At 34.5% G+C, this 19,969-nt stretch overlaps 1 protein-coding gene across 1 annotated transcript in view; it reads left to right on the top strand.

Moving 5' to 3' along the window:
• Positions 1-9,284: 9,284 nt before the first annotated feature.
• LOC138709042 (transducin beta-like protein 3) overlaps positions 9,285-19,969 on the top strand; it is a 47,615-nt gene continuing 36,930 nt past the window's right edge. Inside the window, exons 1-5 of the mRNA XM_069839525.1 lie at positions 9,285-9,439; positions 9,882-9,933; positions 10,284-10,494; positions 15,188-15,362; positions 18,770-18,928. Of these exons, the coding sequence (XP_069695626.1) occupies positions 9,414-9,439; positions 9,882-9,933; positions 10,284-10,494; positions 15,188-15,362; positions 18,770-18,928 (623 nt within the window). The 5' untranslated portion in view covers positions 9,285-9,413. The remainder of the gene's footprint in view (positions 9,440-9,881; positions 9,934-10,283; positions 10,495-15,187; positions 15,363-18,769; positions 18,929-19,969) is intronic.

The following is a 19,969-nucleotide window of genomic DNA, read 5'->3' as shown; positions in this document are numbered from 1 at the left end:
TACCGACCTTGTAATAAAATTACGTTTCAAAGATTTTTTAAGGATATTCATGAATATGTCCTATTAGAACATAGTATAATATTAATAAATATACGGTGGCATAGTAATAATAACAATAATAATACACACATTTTAAAATACCGCACTGGATGCACTTAACTAATTTTTTGAGAAATGGCACTAGTACACCTTTGCTACATGGTATGAAACATTTCATACCATGATTTGGGAAAGCCATTGATTGAATTCGCAATTTGCTCAATCAATTTAGTCAGTGTATTATCTACTGTAATCTCACTAGAAGTTTTAATTTATATAATGCGCTTAGAATCTGTTCACTATTATAGCCTACCGGTACCTACCTCCATGTGATGCTCTTGGGCCATAATTTCTATGAAATCTATAGTTTCTAACAGAAAATGATTTGGATAATGTTAAAATGACTCTCATTTATCTGTACGTTTATTTTTTAAAGAAGTCAGTTGATATGTAATCTTGATCTCTGAGAATTCCATTTGCATTCCAAAATTGTTAGAGCTAATAGTTTAGTCGACACATTAAAAGTGTTAATATTTAAAATAGGTTATGTACCTTAGACAGAAGTAGCTTTTAGGACACTGAAGATGACGCAGCACCAGTGTCGAAACGGGCTGTCTGTCTAAGGTACATAACCTATTTTAAATTTTAACACTTTTAACGTGTCGACTAAACAGTTTTAAGTTTTTAAACTAGATTCAATGAAGCTAATGGTTTAGTCACTTTACCCAAGTTCATTAACAGAATGGAATATTACAGAAAAACCCTCAAGTAAGATAAATAATTTATTCATTATGTTAGTCTCGCTTTTGATAACATTTAAAATGTTTGAAGAAATCCCAGCAGTCTTTCATATCTTGAAAAAAAAAAATGTTCAGCATTCTGCACCATAGTTTAATTTACTGTATGTTAATCATTCTTGGTTTTTAACTAGGCAAAAATCTTGAAGATTTTTTTTACAAGGTATGGTTGTCAGTTTTGATCCGTTTTGTTGACTTCTTATATGTATTTAACAAATTTGAGACATTGCTTATAATTTGCAGCATGATCACTGTTGCAACTGGCGCATTTGTGTGTGATATTATTTGCTGTATTAAAATCTTGATAAACTTGTTCTCCAGCACATTTAACGCATTTAATCTAGTATAGAAAACTAGGAAAAGCTTTGTGGCCAAAGTCTTGACATCTATAACAATGTAGAGTTCCTTGCTTACCGGTACTTTTGTACTCGGCAATAGTCATTTCTCAATTAGTTGCACCAGAAAATGTAATAATAATGGTTGCATTAGGTATTACGTAAGTTGTATTAATCCACGATGGTAAAGGCTCAATTTTTGTATTATCCGAAAATTAGTTTAGTTCTATTTCTTTTCATCTGCTTCATTCATTTTATTGGGAATTTCCTAAGAACGAGCTCTTGCTGTATTTCTTCAGTATCAGTGTCCAGAGATAAACTCGTAAGTATTGATTTCATATTTCTTACTGTTCAAGTATGATGCAATTGTTTAATTTCATTTATCATATTCCACAGCAATGTAGTTTTGAGATCTAGAATATAAAAGTATACAATACACAATAAGTAGGCCTAGATTAATTAAATTTATAAGGTGTAAACAGTTCATCAGTAGATTATGAGGTATGGATAAGGAGAATTTTTGTTAATTCTGTCCTAAACTATTCTCTAGGCCTTTTAAAGCTTTAAGATAATTAGGCAGTGCATTGAAGGCTGTAATATGGTATTGCCACAGTCTAGTATATACAGTCACGAAGCTTGAGTTGTGAAGGTGTTAGGAACAATAGACTGTGCCGGTACTATTTCACATTGTCTGTAATGAGGCGATATTAGCAATCCTAGTGATTAGCAACTATCCACGGATGCATATTTCTTATGTATTGAGCTTCGTGACTGTATATACTAGACTGTGATATTGCTATGAGCTGAGAAGTTTGTCAGAGTCAGGAATGCCATTTATGAGTAACTTGTAGGTTGAGGTGCATGGGCAATGAGGAAAGGTAACATTCAGCATTGTGATAATATAGTGCTATTATGCAATAAAAAAATAAAAAAATATGGATTTAGCTCTTAACACACTTACTATACGAGCAGGTCACTAAATGAAAATACATACATTATATGCATGGGTGACAGAAATCACACCTGTCCATCCTTCACAGATATAATAATAGTAACACCCTCTGCAGTGATGTCCTGTATATGGAAGGCAAGGAAAGCATTGCTTTCCCTATTCATAAAGAGAAAAATAAAAAAATTTATTGCAGAAATTATATTTTAATCGTGAGAACTATGAATTCTCTAATCTTAAAATGTCAAAATTCTTTCTCTGAGCCCTGTTCTGGTCAAGGCGGATTTGTTATTCATATTCTTAGCTTGATGCGCTTATACTGGCAGATATGAATTCGTTTATTTCTATTCGATGATTTTGCTGCTAAAGAGAGGACAATTGCTTTGATCTTCAAATATATTTAGGTGAGTACTATACATACAATATAAAAATTTGTATTATTGCTTCCCTCATATAAAATTGCACCACATGCCACTGATGCTCTGCGCCCCCATACATTGCATGCCATGTCATCAGCTCGTGACTATATTGTATGTACACATGAATAGTAAACACCTTTTTTTTATGACAACTGAGACTCAGAGGGTATATGGAGATCTGATTTGTATTAAAATTATTATTTAAACAATTTTATGACTGGATTGTGAACAATACAGGACAGACAATAATCTTTAACAATTGGCTTTAATTGCTTTCTCAATTTAAAATAACTGAGTTCAGCTTTTAGAGTAATTTGTGGGTATCGTTTTCTTGTCACGTCATGATTGAAAAGATTTTCTATTGATGCTGATGCCGTAGGAGTTGTATTTGGAAAGTTACAGTTAAATCTGTAAGTCTATTGGTACACTTATCATAACAGACAGAGTCCACACCTGTGGAGTAACGGTCAGCGCGTCTGGCTGCGAAACCAGGTGGCCCAGATTCGATTCCCGGTTGGGGCAAGTTACTTGGTTGAGGTTTTTTCCGGGGTTTTCCCTCAACCCAATATGAGCAAATGCTGGGTAACTTTCGGTGTTGGACCCCGGACTCATTTCACCGGCATTATCATCTTCATCTCATTCAGATGCTAAATAACTGTAGATGTTGATAAAGCGTCGTAAAATAACCTAATAAAAATCATAACAGTAGGCCTACCGGTACTTTTGTGGTGTCCATAGATATACCAGTAGTTGTTATTAACATTATTTTGAAATATATTTTGCATACAGGTATCCCTTGTTCATAATACAGTTTCTTGAATGCATTCAATAAGTTTTAATGGCTTCTTTGATGCAATTATATCATCATCAGACTGAGCTTCATGTCTACTGATGTAGCCTTTATCACTTCCTTACTTGCAGTAGTGGCGATTAGGAGAACAAGAGGGTTATTTTCTTGTTTATCTCTTGAAAGTTAAGCAATTTTCAAAATTACCGTTACTTTTCTTGTACATCTTTCGTTAAGTTTCATGGAAAAATTAATCAGATTAAATAATATTATGTTATTGCTTGACATAAATCCTTATTAATTTGTTTCGTAAGAATATATGTACAAGATTCCGCAGAATTCTTTCCTTCCAGTACTGGTACCTAACAATTCTGTGTGACTCTATCCACGACAGTGCTTCTCCATAGCAATGACCTCAGCTAGACCAATTGCCTATGCCCAGTACCTCCGTTGTTTATCAATGGCACATTAGCTCAGCACTGGCCAATAGCCACTCCTTTCATTTCGAAGTCTTCCATAGAACTGGCTAAGCTTATCTGAATTGTCAATCTTTCTCTCCACTTTCGGTCGTCTAGAATACTCTCGAAAGGAAGCTTCTAGAATGTTACCAGATTTCTGGGGACAGATATCGACATACGAAAAAATTTTGACATTTGTGTTACATTGCAGTTCACTTATATTGTTTTTATACAATTTAAGGGATTAAAATACTGGTACTCATTCTATTTACAGGCTGAACTACTGTTGCCTCACCAAGAATGACTAGATCCCAATTTTTCAGCAAATTCCTAAGTTGAAGTTGGTTAAGAAAGCAAGTATGGCATGAACAGTTTCTAAACACATTCTGGATTTTTGGGATGTACGGTACACATCATATTCATTGAAGAAACTCTCTCAACAAGACACAGAGATAGTTCAATCAACTTCTAGAGCTGTGCACAGGAAATCATTTTCTAAAAGAAAATAATAAATAAAAATTTCACTCCATTTTGAGAAAGAACAGCATTTTCTTCATTCCATTTTGCTATTTTCTCTAAAGTCACATATTCTTTCAAGCAAGGAATTTGATCAAATTATCTTCATCCATGTCAACTGCATCTACATTTGAAGAAAAATAATGGAATATTTCTTCAATTTTTCTCTTTCTAGAGAAGATCTCTGCAATGTAAGTACATTTCATAGGTGAATGAATAACACAGGCAATGGAATATTTAACAGCATTGTCATGAAATTCATGAGAGACACAGAATTCTGTTGTGAAATAAGAACTACTTCTACTAAAGATGTCCAAAATTTGCTTAATTGATGGTGGAATAAATTTATCTTCTTTCCTAGAGTGCAGTTTTTTAATAATTCTGATAACAACGGAAGTTACATCCCCACCTTCAGTTTTGATTATGGCATCATGTAAAAGCAGCCAAGTTACATTAGCAAAATTTGTCTCTGTCAGTAATATGCAAGCATCATTAAGCCATATTAATAATGAACAATGAAAATGCGGGAAAAAATTATGAAATCCAGGGACTTTCTGGAGACAGAAAGAAAAATTTGAGGACTGTCCCTGAGACATCTGGTACCGGTAACCTAATTCTAGAAGTGAAGATTGTTTATTTAAGGAAAAAGCATCTCACTTCAATCAGTCAGTGTCCGAAATTTTTTTCTTGCAACATTGTGCACTCCCTAATTCTGCAAAGTTTTAAGATCTTTTATTACTAATAAATTACCAGTATTACTAATAAATTACCAGTATTACTAATAAATTACCAGTATTTATGTAGTTGTGAATGTGACAGTGTTTTCGACTGTTTGTCCACTTGTCAGCGGTGCAAATGAGAAAAATGAAGAAAAATGCAGGAAAAATGTTACTAGATATTTTAGTACCGTAGAAAACAAAAAGTCATAAAAGAAAGCACTGAAAGAGTTTTCAACTCTGCTGCTAAATCAAAAGCTATTTTTGTAGCTAGTATTTCACCAACATTGACGAACCTGACTATTCATCTTATTCTTTTCGTGACAATGAAAGCCAGGTTAGCAAAGCTACTGAAGTTTTACAGTATGCACCGGTAGAAAAATATAAATCAGTCTCAGTCTAACCTCTACAGACGAGATTAACTTTGACGCAAAGGTGCTGCTCTTGAATATTTTTAAGACGGACCATTCCAGTCTTCCCTGGCACAATTCCCAGAGACTAAAGAAGATAAATGCATAGTATTCACAATTCAAGTGGCTTGAATGTAGCGTCTCTAGTAACAAAGTCTTTTATTTTCCATGTCGATTATTTGGCAGTATTGGTAGTTATGAATCCTTTATTATTAAGAACTGCAAAAAGACAATTCAATATTTTCAAGAACTTGAACATACCAGTGTTTCTTCTCATCTGAATGCTTTGCAAAGCTGGCAAGAAGGTTTAAAGATCTAAAGTACAGTGTACCAGAGATGATTTCTTCCCACCACAAAGAAGTGAAGAAAAACTGTATCTTAAGATCTCGTGCGAAACATTACTTTTTCTTGGTAGTAAAAGCTTAAGAAGCCACAGGCACAGGGAAGAAGAATTCTTAGGTAATGGAGTAACTTTATATAATTATTGAAACTGCAGTCATCAGATAATTATTTTAAAGAATATGTTTTAGAGCGATAAAAGTAGATACTGTAATTTATGTTCATCATGATGTACAAAATGAAATGATGGAAATTTTGCCCAGTCAAATAAAAACCAACTTACCGACATAATTGAAAATGTTACAAAAGGCAACTACTACTTCTCTGTAATCGTGTAACAAATCATGAACTGACTATCATATTGAGATAATAGTTGTAAAATGATTTAAAATATATATATATTGGTTTTTATAAGACAGACTTTGTATTGTCTGCTCCTGTCTGTGTTGAACGAAGTAGATTTAGAACCCTCTAATATAGCAGCCCAATTCTATGACTGGGCATTCGTTAAATCTTGCTCTTGTGGATTTATCGAAGGGTAGGTCTATTTCCATAGTTCGCAATATTGTCAGTACAGGTCAGCAACTTTATTGTTTCATTGAAGCCTGACCGAAACTCTTTGCAATATTATTTATAAAGATAAAGGAAAGTGCTATCAGTGATAATACAACAAATTTCTATCCCAAAACGCTGAGTGACACCAAATTTAGCAGTAGATATGAAAGTCTGAGAGCTGTTCAATAGCATTTGACAGAAATAATACGGATTCTAAAAGAAATTGAAGCAAATAATCCAAGGTTTGGTAGTGAAGCTCATGAGTTGATCTTGTTTATAAAAAAAAACTAGAATTTCTGTTTGAGCTGAATATGATGAAACAAGGCTTTGATAAGACAAACATTCTTTCACTACACTATATACATTCAAAATCGCGATATTTCACTTCACGAAGTTGTTAATGTTGCCGAGCAGATTGTAACAGCTATTGCAGATCTTCGCAATGAAAAATTTGACATGATTTGGTATGAAACGAAGGTACATGTTGTGAAAAATATGGATTTCAAGGACCAGTCATTCCATGTAAATGCCAAGTTTCTCAGAAAATTGGTGGAGATGTTCATCTAGTTGTTAGTTCACCTTGTGACCTATGTTTAAAAACAGCTTACTACCTTGACAATATTCATGAAATCATAAAGTCACACTTCAAACAAATACCAACTAATATTGTTATGCCACATGGAAACTACTGCGGCTCCATCTAAACGTGATTCTATCAACAAAGAAGAGTTGAAAGAAGCTTGTTCCACTATAGAAGAAGCCTTCAGAATTACATGTGACAGCTATTTACAGAAATTTATGTAGGGCATAGGTTATCTAAAGGAAAGAAATACCTATTAAAGCTGATCGCACATTATTTTCCAGATTGGTGTTGGAGTTTAAATCTGAAAATTTCACAATCAAGTTGTCTACACCTTCAGTAGTAGAACGGGCAATCTTTCAGCGTAATTGAAAGGATAAAAAATAATTTAAGGACCGCAAAAAAAAAACTGAAAAAAAAAAAACAAATACACTTACTTGAGTGTGTAGAAGTGTTGTATAGAATAAATCAAAGACAATTATCATTATTATAAGTCTCATTAGTTTTAAGACTGAGTTACTTTAAAAAAAAAATTGAATTTGATGAATAGTATGGTGATTCACGGTAAAGTGTAGGCCTAGTTGTACTTAAGTCATTTTACCACAAATTAGATTCACGTTGAAAGACTAATTTTTACTTCATTTATAGGTCCTGGAGGAAATGTTCGTCCTTTGCGAAAACATTTTTTTTTTTTTTTTTCGCTAAACTGGAGAATTCCCACGGTATCTTTGAACCGTGCCGTTAGGTTTAGTACCAAATTTAAGTAAATACACAATCTTGCCAACATAAGAACACGACGTTGGTGTGTGGCGTCGTTGGAGGGAGAAATTTGTTTCTTTTCTCTCTCTATCTCCTTCGTTCTGAACATTACTGAGAGATAGCACCACTGTTAGCTACAAGATATATTTGCGCAAATATATTGAAGTAGATTACGTGACCTATTACGTGACTTAGATGAGAGTCTCGAGACAAAACAGTTTTGCTATATTTCTTGTTTTATTAAATGTTAAGCACAGGAACGCCATTTCGTAATTTTATTTAAGAAACAAGCCAAACAAATTATCTTTGCATCAAAAACGGATGCTCCCTGGACCAAATTATCGTATTTTATAATTGAATGCAACAGAAGCCAGAAGTCTTGCACTTGACTAATGCAGTGAATTATTTAAGAATATACTCGCGAATTTTACTACCACCATTTCGATTGTGTTTTGTTTGGCACGGCTCGGTACGGCCTGGTGACTAGTGGCCAGCGAGTAATGTCGACTATCGACATTGCTCTGCCGTGGGTATTATCCAGTTGTTCCTTTTTTTTTTTTTTTATTCACTGATTTATACAACTATCATGGGCCACTGTAGCGTAGCTGAATTTGAAAGGAAAATGAGTAGAATTGCTGGGTAACTTTCGGCGCTGGACTTCGAACTCATTTCGCCATCATTAATTCACATAATATACATCATCCATAAAATAGCCCGGGTTAAGTTCACGGTGCGACGTGCTTGTACAAGAGCACGGCCGTTCGGCTACCCAATCAGTCACAGAATAGGAGTGGAAACACAATAAGCCTCAGGCTGCAGTGCATGCCTTCGAGTCTCTGCTCCATACAACAGGAAAAAAAACATTTATATACGTAATCTGTTATGCAAAAACTAAGTTATATGAAAATAAAATAATTGTACCAAAAACGTAATTGAATTATAATTTGATTTCTGTATTACTTAAAGTGCCCGCCTAACGACTAGCCTGTAAGAACTGAAGATACGCAGCGAGAAATTACCAACTCCGGTATTTGACCATACTTTCAACCCCTCTCTAACTCCCATCATTTCGGCACCCAATCGCCGCCACTGCCTACTTAGTTTACTTAATATCGCCATTTTTCCATTTACTGAAATTGTTAGATCCCATTTCTTTTTTTTTTTTTCTTTTTTTTTTTTATCACAGCGTATTCTTGTTTACCGGTAAAGAAAGAAAACAAAAGTACGTACGCCTGAATATTTTAGAATATTAAACGAACACCGATAATAGAATAACTGAAAATAAATTAAGTAATATTTGAAAGAAATAGCGTAAATGTTGTCACATAAGAGATTAAATGCCGTATTTAACATTCCCAATACCGCCAACAATTCAAATAACCGCCATTACCGAATCTTGTGAGTTTTGACAAGTGAATTGCGAACATGTTAGATGTAACCAACGTTGTAACCTAAATAATCACATTTTAAATCAACACATCTGTTAGTTTTTAAGCATAAGAAACGCTTTTTTAAATAACACCTTTGTTGTATATTTAGTTTTAGTTTACTAGTTTGTCATAATATTGGTTGAATTACGATAATTTCATAATCAGGAAATGATAATTCGTCGCCTTGATGTTGGTGTTCCTGACTTAGGTGTCTAACGCATTCGACATGTGGCTCGTATGAGGTTAAAGAATTATTTCAGTACAAAATACAAATGTTCATATTGTACAAATTAATTTTCTTGATAGTAAAATTATAACGTAGAAATGGGAAGTCAGAAGCTCAAAGAAGCGTAAGTATTGCATGGGAAAAGTGTAGAACATATGTTTAACCATATCGGCAACTAGACATATCGAGGTTAGGAAAGTGTCTCTTTTTTTCCCCTTCCGTCTAAAAGACAAATTTGAGAGAATGTGCACAAGTTAGTTATACAATACAATGTATGTATATTACCTTAAGTTTGAAGTTAGAAAAGATTTTTTTGATTATATCTATAAGTAGACCGACCTACTTTGTTAACAAAGGTTACAAATAGTTTTTGATACCGTACAGGATTAGACTTTTGAGCCCAAAAAGTCTAATCCTGTCCACATTCACTGCGAAAGCCTAAAAAACTCATTCATTCTATCGATTTGCAGCCTATATGCTAACAATGATTAACCTGAGTACACATTTGAATGGTAGGGTAGGCCTAAGCTTATTGTATATTTATTCAGTTTGTCTTCCATTTTCAGGTTTGAAGTTGGTGCAAAATATGGTGCTTTTTATACGGGAGGAGAGATTGAGGTAAGCGGCAGCTCTATGTTATATTGGCATAAACATTCGTACATTTACTTTTCATTAATTTCTAAGGAAAGATCCCACAATAGTTTGCAATTTAGTGCTTTTATCACTCTATCTGGTGTTTTTGTATTCACAGCTAACAACAAAAGAGTGTATTTTAGACATGCCGGTACTATCTAAATTCTAGTGATTTTACTATTTTTGGTGACGTTTTCAGGGTCTTTCCCTCAACCCAATATGAGCAAATACTGGAGCAATTTATGATCTTGGCTTTCTAGACCATTGTTTGAACAATGAACTCGAAATAGCCGCTGTTCACTAGCTTCAGTATTTCAATTATTGCTGTTTTTCAGTGGACCAGCAATGGGCAGCAACTTCTATGTCAGTGTGGAGGATTGGTTAAAGTGTTGGACATAGAACGAGGGCGTGTTACTTCGGCATTGGGTTTGAACCCAGAGGAGGAAGAGATTGAAGATACTATCACAACATTTGTTCTAAGTCCGGACAATGAACGAGTTATTTCAAGTCACAAGAGTGGACTTCTCAAGCTATGGAATTGGAAAGGTAGGTGCAACTCCTAAGTACATTTATTACACATGCTCTATCATAGCGCGTCCTTAGTAGTCTCGTAATTATTGTGCTTCCATGTGGATCCAAGTATTTTGAGATCAAGTATGACTAATGTTAACGAAAGTTTTAATACTTTACTTCTCTGGAAGTAAAATAAAGTTGTGAATCCTATATGGGCTTGGTAGACAGCACGGATTTTAAACTGTAGTCCTATATTGAAGATAAATTTTTTATATTTCTTGTAATTCGTTTACTAAATGCTGATTTGTCTTATATTTTGGAACTTATACATCATCATCATCATCATGATTCTATGCCAGATCCGCATCACATTTTCTTTGCTTATAAACAGTTCTTTTCTTATTTTCTAAATTGCCAACTTTCACTTCCAATAAAATTTTTTATAAAATATTTTTCTTATATGGCTGTTTATATGGTGGCAGGTCAGTAACGTTTTTAATAATAAAGACTTGTTTAGCTGAAGCAATTTTTTTACATTTTGATTGAATTGCATTATTTAGATATTTAGATACTAAGGCTGTGTCTCAAAGCTCAAGTCCATACTACACACTAGTGACTAGCAACTAGGTGACTTTTGAACTATACACTAGGGAGCTTTGGAAATGTATGCTTGAAACATGCCTTCTTCATAGATTATTTTTCTAAAAACCATGACATCACGGTGCAGCACTAAATTAAGAAGGCAGTGTCCTAATGCAGTTTCATTACGAGTTATATGGAAATGATAAAGGCTTAATATAATATTACAGTAATGTTTAAAACATTGTACAGAAGGTACTAACAATGTCAGTGTTCAAAGTTAACGTGTTATTCTACATTATATTTACATTATTTCACTTCCAACGCATTTTCAGATTTCATAACCCCATTTGCTGATGAGGTATCCATGTTTGTTTAGTGAACAAGTCATCAATCAATCAAGCAAGCATTTTCGTTGACTAGCTACTACGGACTTGATTGCTATGCACTATGTAGCTTTGGATCATAACTTCTGACGTCACATCCGGCTATTTAGTCAACAATCTAGTTCACTTCAGCTGAAAATGTAGCTTTGAGACACGGCCTTATTACCATTACATCTAGGCCTACCTTATTATTTGTTTATAAAAAGTAAATAGGCCTACACATAAATTTAAAATTCTGTCTTGGCCATAAATGTATAATGATATACAGTAGAGACAAAAACATTTTTAAAATGTTTTTCTATGAATCAATCAATCAATATATAGTCTACCATTATGTTACATATGTTAAGTAATCAGTGACGTGATAACCCATGAAGGGCCAAGACCAACCAGCCGTCTGCAAAGTGAAAATCATCCATCTAGTATGGAGGTATTGTGTGGTCAGCATGATGATCCCCCCAGCCGTTATAGCTGGTTTTTGAAACCAGATCTTGCTACCTCATATGCACTGTATGCCCATAAATTACTTTAATGTACACTCTTAGACAAAAAAAAATGACCGGACTCTTGAAGCGTAAATTTGTCTAAGTTCTATTCGGCTGTGCGCCTGATACACAAGACTAAAATCAGAGTAGTAAGGACTAAACCAGTGAGATCCAAGTACGTACTCTTATATCGGCAAACAACAGCTTGAACTGTGTGTGTGTCATAACTCCGTGGTAAAACTCTGACTTCACATGCAGAAAACGCGGGTTCGTATCCACCTTTGTATAAGTATTATATATATTTGTTTCGTTTTATATTTTTCTTTAGCTGGAAACGAATGATACATTTATTAACGTGCACAGGAGTTTGGATTAGTTGAAAAACATTCAGTAATATCGGAGACTTCTTCCTAATTACCCTTGAAATAAAACAGATGCTCAGTTCTTGGATCTTCTCCCTTCTCCATAAGGAGTATTATTCAGTTACTGAAATTAGTATTAGTAATAATAATAATAATAATAATAATAATAATAATAATAATAATAATGAGTCTAAAAATAGTAGGCCTATTTCAACAACGAGAATAATAATAATAATAATAATAATAATAATAATAAAAATAATACTATTCATCATCATCATCATCATCATCATCATCAGCCTTCAAGTGTTAGACTCCAGTGGATCTGTTACTGTCTCTTGCCAGCGTTTCCTAGGTCTTCGTAAATTTCTTCGACCTCTTGGGACATACGACAAAATCTTCCTGGGGCATTTAGAGCGATCCTCCTCTTGACATGTGTCTGCCACTGAAGCCTGTATTGCTGGAGATAATGGACAATAGAGTCAATCTTCAATTCCTTCAGAATATCTACGTTCTGATGATGGTCGAGAAGGGAGTATTCAGCAGTTTTTCTCATGAATCTCATTTCGGCAGTTGTTAGCTGTTTATACTATTCATAGTAATACAAACACGATAATAATAATAATAATAATAATAATAATAATGATAATAATAATAATCATCATCATCATCATTATCATCATAATGTTAATAGTATTGCAAAAACGAGATTAATAATGTTAAAAACAAAACCAATGTGTTCCAGATATAGGCTACACTCGTAAATAGTGCCGTTACATATATGCTTTGTAATAGCCCAGATCATATATAGATTGTTCATTCCTATGTTAAAATCGGTTGCACTTTGAAGAGAACAACCACCAGGATCATTACATGTCTGCCGTAAATGAATACGAGATGACAGTGCAGTCGCTAATGCAATTCAAATGGGAGTTATGACGTGACTCTTTATGTAACAACTAGATGGCAGCATAATAAACCTGACAAAATACGCAGAGCAATCTGGGTATATATGATCTAGGGTAATAGCTCTGTGGTAACAGCCTTGCTTCTTGTGTAGGCGATTCAAGGTCGTGTACCCCGTAAGGACGTCAGATGTTTATTTCTATAATGATGTGTAATTCATTTAGAGACATCTGGAACTTCTGAAAACAAACATAGTTCTGCGCACATGTAACTGCGCATATTAAAAGTGAAACAACCATTTTCTCTTGTAATTATTAGGGGTAACATGGTTGACAGAAAACATAGGCAAGATACATGTAGACAAGCTCTTCTGTCTCTTGTGAGGGAGGCCTGATTTTCCGCTACTAAGGCAGGTAGGCGACTAGGAATGCACGATTCCACAACTAGAAGATGGGCGAGATTATCCAGAGAAGGAATTGAACATTGTCAGCCAGGTTCTGGTAGAAGACGTGTTTCAACTCGTGCACAGGATGCTGCTTTAGTTGCAGAAGTAGAAGCAAACCCGCATCAATATGCTTCTTCAATTAAAGTAAATGCCCCTTTCCCTGGATCTTCTCGCACTGTCATAAGGTATCTGCGGGACGTAGGACGTTATCCAAGAGTGGCAGCAATGAAAGGGTGCATCACTGATGACCACAGATTACTCCACCTCGCATTTGCAGAGAAAAATGTTAATTTCGAATGAAATAAGGTAATATTTTCAGATGAAGTTACTTTTTCCTCTGACAATTACGGGCGGCAAATAGTCTACCGTTCACGGGGATCCCGATATGATTCTATGCATGTGACAACTCGCTTTCGCAATGGCCATGTATCTGTTTCATGTTGGAGCTGGATGTCCAGTGACGGTCTAGGTGTTCTATGGCAGCTCGACGGAAATCTTAATGCCCAATAATACAAGGTCTTATTGGAAAATGTTATGCTTCCCTCTGTACGGATGATATATCCTGATGATGATGATGATGATGATGATATATTTCAACAGGATACTCATCGTGTTCACACATGTGTCGAGGTCATGATATGATTTTCAGAGAGGCCATATATCAGACTGATAGAATGGCTTCCCTGTTCACCAGATCTGAATGTCCTAGAAAATGTGTGGTCGCAGATGAAGAAAACTGTGAACGCGATGATAAATACAATGCCACATCGGCCGACCACAAAAGATGCACTCTGGAATATTATCGAGGGCGCTTGGGATCATGTATCTTCACGTCGACAGTACCTGAGACGCCTGATCGCATCCATACCCCGTAGGATGCAGGCGGTTATAGATGTGGAGGGATTACATATTTGATTTCTGTTTATTGGTCTCCGAGATGTATTTCTTTATTTTGTTTAATACACAGAAAAGAATTGTTTGTTTATTCTTATCCAAGAAGGGTTTTTTTTACTTAAGGTTTATTTTTGTTTATTTCTATCCGAGAAGATTTCGTTTAGTCTCTTTAAATACAAGATGCAAGGGAAAAGATTGCTATTATGTATCTAACTTGCCCTTTGTAAATATTTAACTTTCTGTTAAATATTTCACAATATTGGTTATTATCAGTATACAAGAAGTAAAAAGTACGAATAAAAAAACAAAGTATAGACTGAGATTCGAACTCGAAACCTTTCGAATACAACATCACAACGCTACCGATTGCGCTATTCGAGAGAGATGATGAATATTCTCTTTAAGAAGCATGTTATATAATCATCATATAGTGGTGACAGTGGAGTGTTGGAAACATTTACGACAGAATGAATTCGTCCGCATGTGTATCATGCTCTGACGAATGAACCCGAAGTCTTCTGACATAGACATAGAATCTGGAGCTCGGTCATTTTTTTTGTCTAAGAGTGTACATATCAAAGAGATGACGTCGACGATGATGATTATGGTGTGCATCAAACGTGTGATATCACTGTTAATGTGCATTTATTTCTATTTAATGTTTTACAGATGGAAGCTTGATAAAGCAGTGGAAAAGTGTACATAAAGGTCCAATTTCACGACTTGCTCTGGATCATGATGGGTCCCTCTTAGCCAGTGGTGGAACAGATTCCAATGTTCGTATTTGGGATTTGCAATATCAGGCATGCACTCATAATTTGAAAGGAGCTCAGGGTGTTATTAGGTTTGTATTTGTTTAAAATTAAACTTCGTTCTTAGTGCAGTATTTTACTTTTACTCATTTAGTTATACAATCCTTTGATCCACCTCCCCCTCTCATGGTCAAACAATCTCTTATTATTTTATAAGGCAAACTGTTCACATTCAGTTTAATAATTTCACTATGTTCTCTTTGGTAGACCAGGTCTTCACTCCTCCCCTCTCTCTCTTGAGTATGTCATATTGTTATCTGTAACAATTCTTCCTATTCTTGTCTCATTCTAGAAATGTGTTCATCCCAATATTTCTTCCTCTCAGATATTCTTTCCTCCTCTTTGTTGTATCTCACATTCGTCGCTTATTTGGCTGCTTCTCACACTTACTATAGCACATCTTCACTGCTGTGTTTCTTAAAGTTTTCATTCAAGCCATTTCAAATAACTGTTTAGTCTTGGATGTATGTAATCTTGTTTCGGTTGTATATATTAATAAATGGTTGGACAACACTCTCAATCCTATAAATTTGGTTTAGTTCTACATGCACTTTCTGTGAGTATGCAATATATGATACAATGAAACATTAATTTCAATATGCATATCTTTTGCTTCCCTCTGCCATTGGCTCCTGTGCCCATGCCATATCTGGTGATAACATTAAGAAGTATATGCCATACACTTTCAAATGTTGTTGTTGTTTTCTAATGCCAGGCGTTTGACAATAAAATCATTTGACCTCTTGCACTCCAATATTTTTCAAAGATATTATCATGGTCAGCCACTGAAGCACAGATTTTGAGGCGTTCCGAATCCATTTCTTGGTTTGAGTTGCACAATGGGCAGTTAGGAGACTGTTATATTCCAATTCTATGCAGGTGTTTGGCCAAACAATCATGGCCTGTTGCCAATATAAATGCAGCTACAGATGATTTTCGTGGTAAATCGGGAATTGACTGTGGATTATGATACAGAGAGTTCCATTTTTTCCCTTGAGATTGTGTTATCAAATTTTGTTTGTTGAAGTCTAAGTATGTAGATTTAATAAATCTTTTCATAGAGTAATACGTAGATTTAGTAACAGGTCTGTAAGTAGTAGTGCTGCCCAGCACTTTCAAATCTATGTATAGTGAAACCTTTGTCATCCAAACCTCTGTCAACCAAAAACCAGTTTAACTAAAATGTATGTCGCGTAATGAATTTTGTAAAGAATTAAAAAGTTATTATTATTATTATTTTGTTTTAGTTATGAAATACAAAATTTATGTACAATGTACTATACTCATGTTTATTTTTAATTTCAACACTTTATGGACAAAATATAAGGGCAAAGTAGAAGCAGTTCCGAAGACAAGTAGGTGTTATCACTAAGCATGCCAGAGGGATGTGTGCGAGGGAAACAACACATCTTATTTGAATTTTGAATTCATTTTTATGTGTATTCCAATAAGTCATATAATGATAATACAAAATGTGAAGTCTTTGATTTATTTATTGTAGCAGTCCCCTAACTGCCCATTGTGCAACTCAAACCAAGAAATGGATTCGGAACACCTCAAAATCTGTGCTTCAGTGGCTGGTCATGTTAATATCTTTGAAAAATATTTGAGTGCAAGAGGTCAAATGACTTTATTGTCAAACGCCTGGCATTAGAAAACAACAACAACATTTATTGTAGCAAAATATCAAAAAGTTATTTTTACTAATACATATTAGTGAACGTTTTCGCCCTTACTGTGGGCATCATCAGACTAATAAGTAGATATCTATGTAAAAGTAAGTAAATCCGTGTTAAACATATTACAATAAACAAGTTTAAAAAGTTTAAAACAGCCATCAATAAAAAAATAAATGCTTAAAAAAGATTGACACGGTTACATATGAACTTTATTGGAAATTATGCATATTTAATAAAAACGTACTAAAAAAAATTGTCAATATGAGATGAGTTCAAAAAAGTTATGAACCAGTGCTTTTCTATCATCACTATATTGGCCATGGGTAAATTATTAAATATATACTTTACACAACAGTTAAACCTATTCAAGGCATTAAGCAGGACTGACATTGCTGCCAGAAAAAGATATAAAGATAAAGTCAAAAGAAGAATTCGGAATTTTTCTTACAGAAATAGTGAAGAATCAATATTTAAATTTGGTAATACTCTATCAACTGTATACATTGTATCGACCTTTTTTTTTAAGTACACATAATGCTTTCGTGTATTAATGTACACAACTTATGAGCAGATTTTCGGTCCCTACACAGCAACAAGATGTTGCATCCCTTGGCATACAGAGGGAGTGCAGCAATGATTTCAGTGACCTCCCTACAACTGACGTACACCAAACATTCAGTATCAAGACTGAAAATCTGCTATCATCTTATGAGTCATTTTAACTCTGAAAAAGGGTATACATTTATTATCCGAAATGGTCAGCTCCCTTAATTACTGTATTATATTTTCAATATTGACAAATTTTGAGAGGAAAATATACTGTATTTTCTCGAATACCCTGTGTCCTTGAATAAGCCATGACCACTACTTTTGAAGGGCACAAAAATATTACAAAAATAAAACTTTCAACAAATGTATTCACGACAAATTATAAACATTAAAATATATATATATATATATATATATATAAATTTTATCCTAAAACAGGACACATTTCACAGTGTACTTCTAGTACATTGTTACAAACCATTTTGTTTTCTGTTAGAAACAGCTTACAATAGAACTGTCTTCTTTGACGTGAATTTACCGAAATTGCAGTAATCATGTTATAGATACCAAACAGGATTGCTTTTGGTATTTGAGGGAGTGGAATGCTGTTGACATGTGTCTGCCAGAGCCAAAACGTCCCCTTTATTTTCTCCTTAAAATTTTTTATTGTAATTCTTCTGAAGCATTTGAGTTGAAATGTTGTTTAAAAGTTATAGTTTTATAAAATAAGTATAGTTAGTTTTGAAAAGTATTGATGTTCGGATAAGTTCAATTTGCAGATTTGGCAACTGTCTTCTTCTTCTGCTGCTGCTGCTTCTTCTTCTTCTTCTTCTCCTCCTCCTCCTCCTCCTTCTTCTTCCAGTGATCCTCCTGATGGGGTCATGTAGCCCATCAGGAACCTGCATTCCAGTAGAGGTGTGAGATCTTGATTTTCTTCTGGTTTTTCGATCAAACTTCTTATGGAAGGTTAATCCTCCAGCATTCCGTTGCGATATTTTATATAGAGTAGGTGAATCTTTTTTTATAATTGGGAGCACCTTAACCAGCCATTTTGTTCATTTGCCACCAGCCAGGAGACACGGGTGGATTGAGGCTTTCCACGGACACAAACGACTTTGTCTCCTGATTTGGAAAATGTTTTTGATTAGACTATTACAAGGATTTTTCCCTTGCTACCTTACTAAGCAAAAATATTCTGTTTATTTTTCTAGTGTGGTCCAATTTAACAACGACCTCGTGTTTGCTGCTGGTGATGATGCTAAAATACGATCTTGGAAATATAGTACAGGACAACAACAGTTAATATTATCTGGCCACTTCAGCAAGGTTACGGCTCTTGTATTCCACAATGAAACAAATCAACTTGTAAGGTGAGTTACATTTAAAACTTTGATGCTAAGATTATATCATAATATTATATAATAATATATTATATTGTCGTACAGTTATGATCAGAATAAAATAAAGTGTGCACATGATACAACACACCAAAGACAAATAACATAGAAAAACCTCCAACTCAATGTAAACTCTTGAGAGGCTACTGAGACAATGTTAAACTCAAGCCAATGATGGTAAAAATCGGAACAATCGGAATTACATCTCATGTTATACAGTTCGATCTGTATTACAGGTATCCATTACACAAACTATATTATTACTAGTATTTTTCATATTATTCCCCAAAGAAGCATAATGGTGTATCAGTTTAAATGAAATGTTAAACCATAGTATGCATATCACAAAACTGATGTTATTCATCATCATCATCTGTGGTCATACAGCCCTTTTAGTTTAGCCTTGACCTCCTTAAGAATTGCCGCCCAATCTTCCCTCTCTAGGGCTCTCCGTCTCCATCTCTTAATTCCTGCTTTAACTAGATCATCCTGAACATCATCCAACCATCGTAGTTTAGGTCTTCCTGTTCTTCTTTTACCAATTAGCGTGGCATCTAGTAATCTTTTAGGAATATTATTATTGTCCATTCTGATAATGTGGCCCAGCCACTCCAGCCGTCTAATTTTTATATCAGTGACAATACTTGAATCTTTATATAGTTTTTGTAGTTCAGAATTGGTCCTAATTCTCCACTCTCCCTTATCATAAATAGGGCCATAAATTTTTCTTAAAATTTTCCTTTCCCACGTATTTAAGATGATTATTGCTCGTTCAGGTAGAGTCCAGGTTTCGCTTCCAAAAGTCACTGTAGGTTTAATAATTGTTTTATAAATCCTCACCTTCATTTTTTTGGAGATATATCTGGTTCTTATAATTTTATCTAATGCTCTGAGGCTTCGATTGCCAATGGCTATTTTATCCTTGATCTCAGTTAATATGTTGTTATCCTCGGTGACTATCGAGCCGAGATATCGGAACCTTGACACTTTCTCAAAAGTAACCTCATTTAAGAC

The sequence above is a fragment of the Periplaneta americana genome, chromosome 11 (assembly GCF_040183065.1).
Source record: "Periplaneta americana isolate PAMFEO1 chromosome 11, P.americana_PAMFEO1_priV1, whole genome shotgun sequence".
Taxonomy (NCBI): domain Eukaryota; kingdom Metazoa; phylum Arthropoda; class Insecta; order Blattodea; family Blattidae; genus Periplaneta; species Periplaneta americana.
The sequence above is the reverse complement of the archived record's forward strand: the minus strand, read 5'-3'. Positions and strand labels throughout refer to the sequence as shown.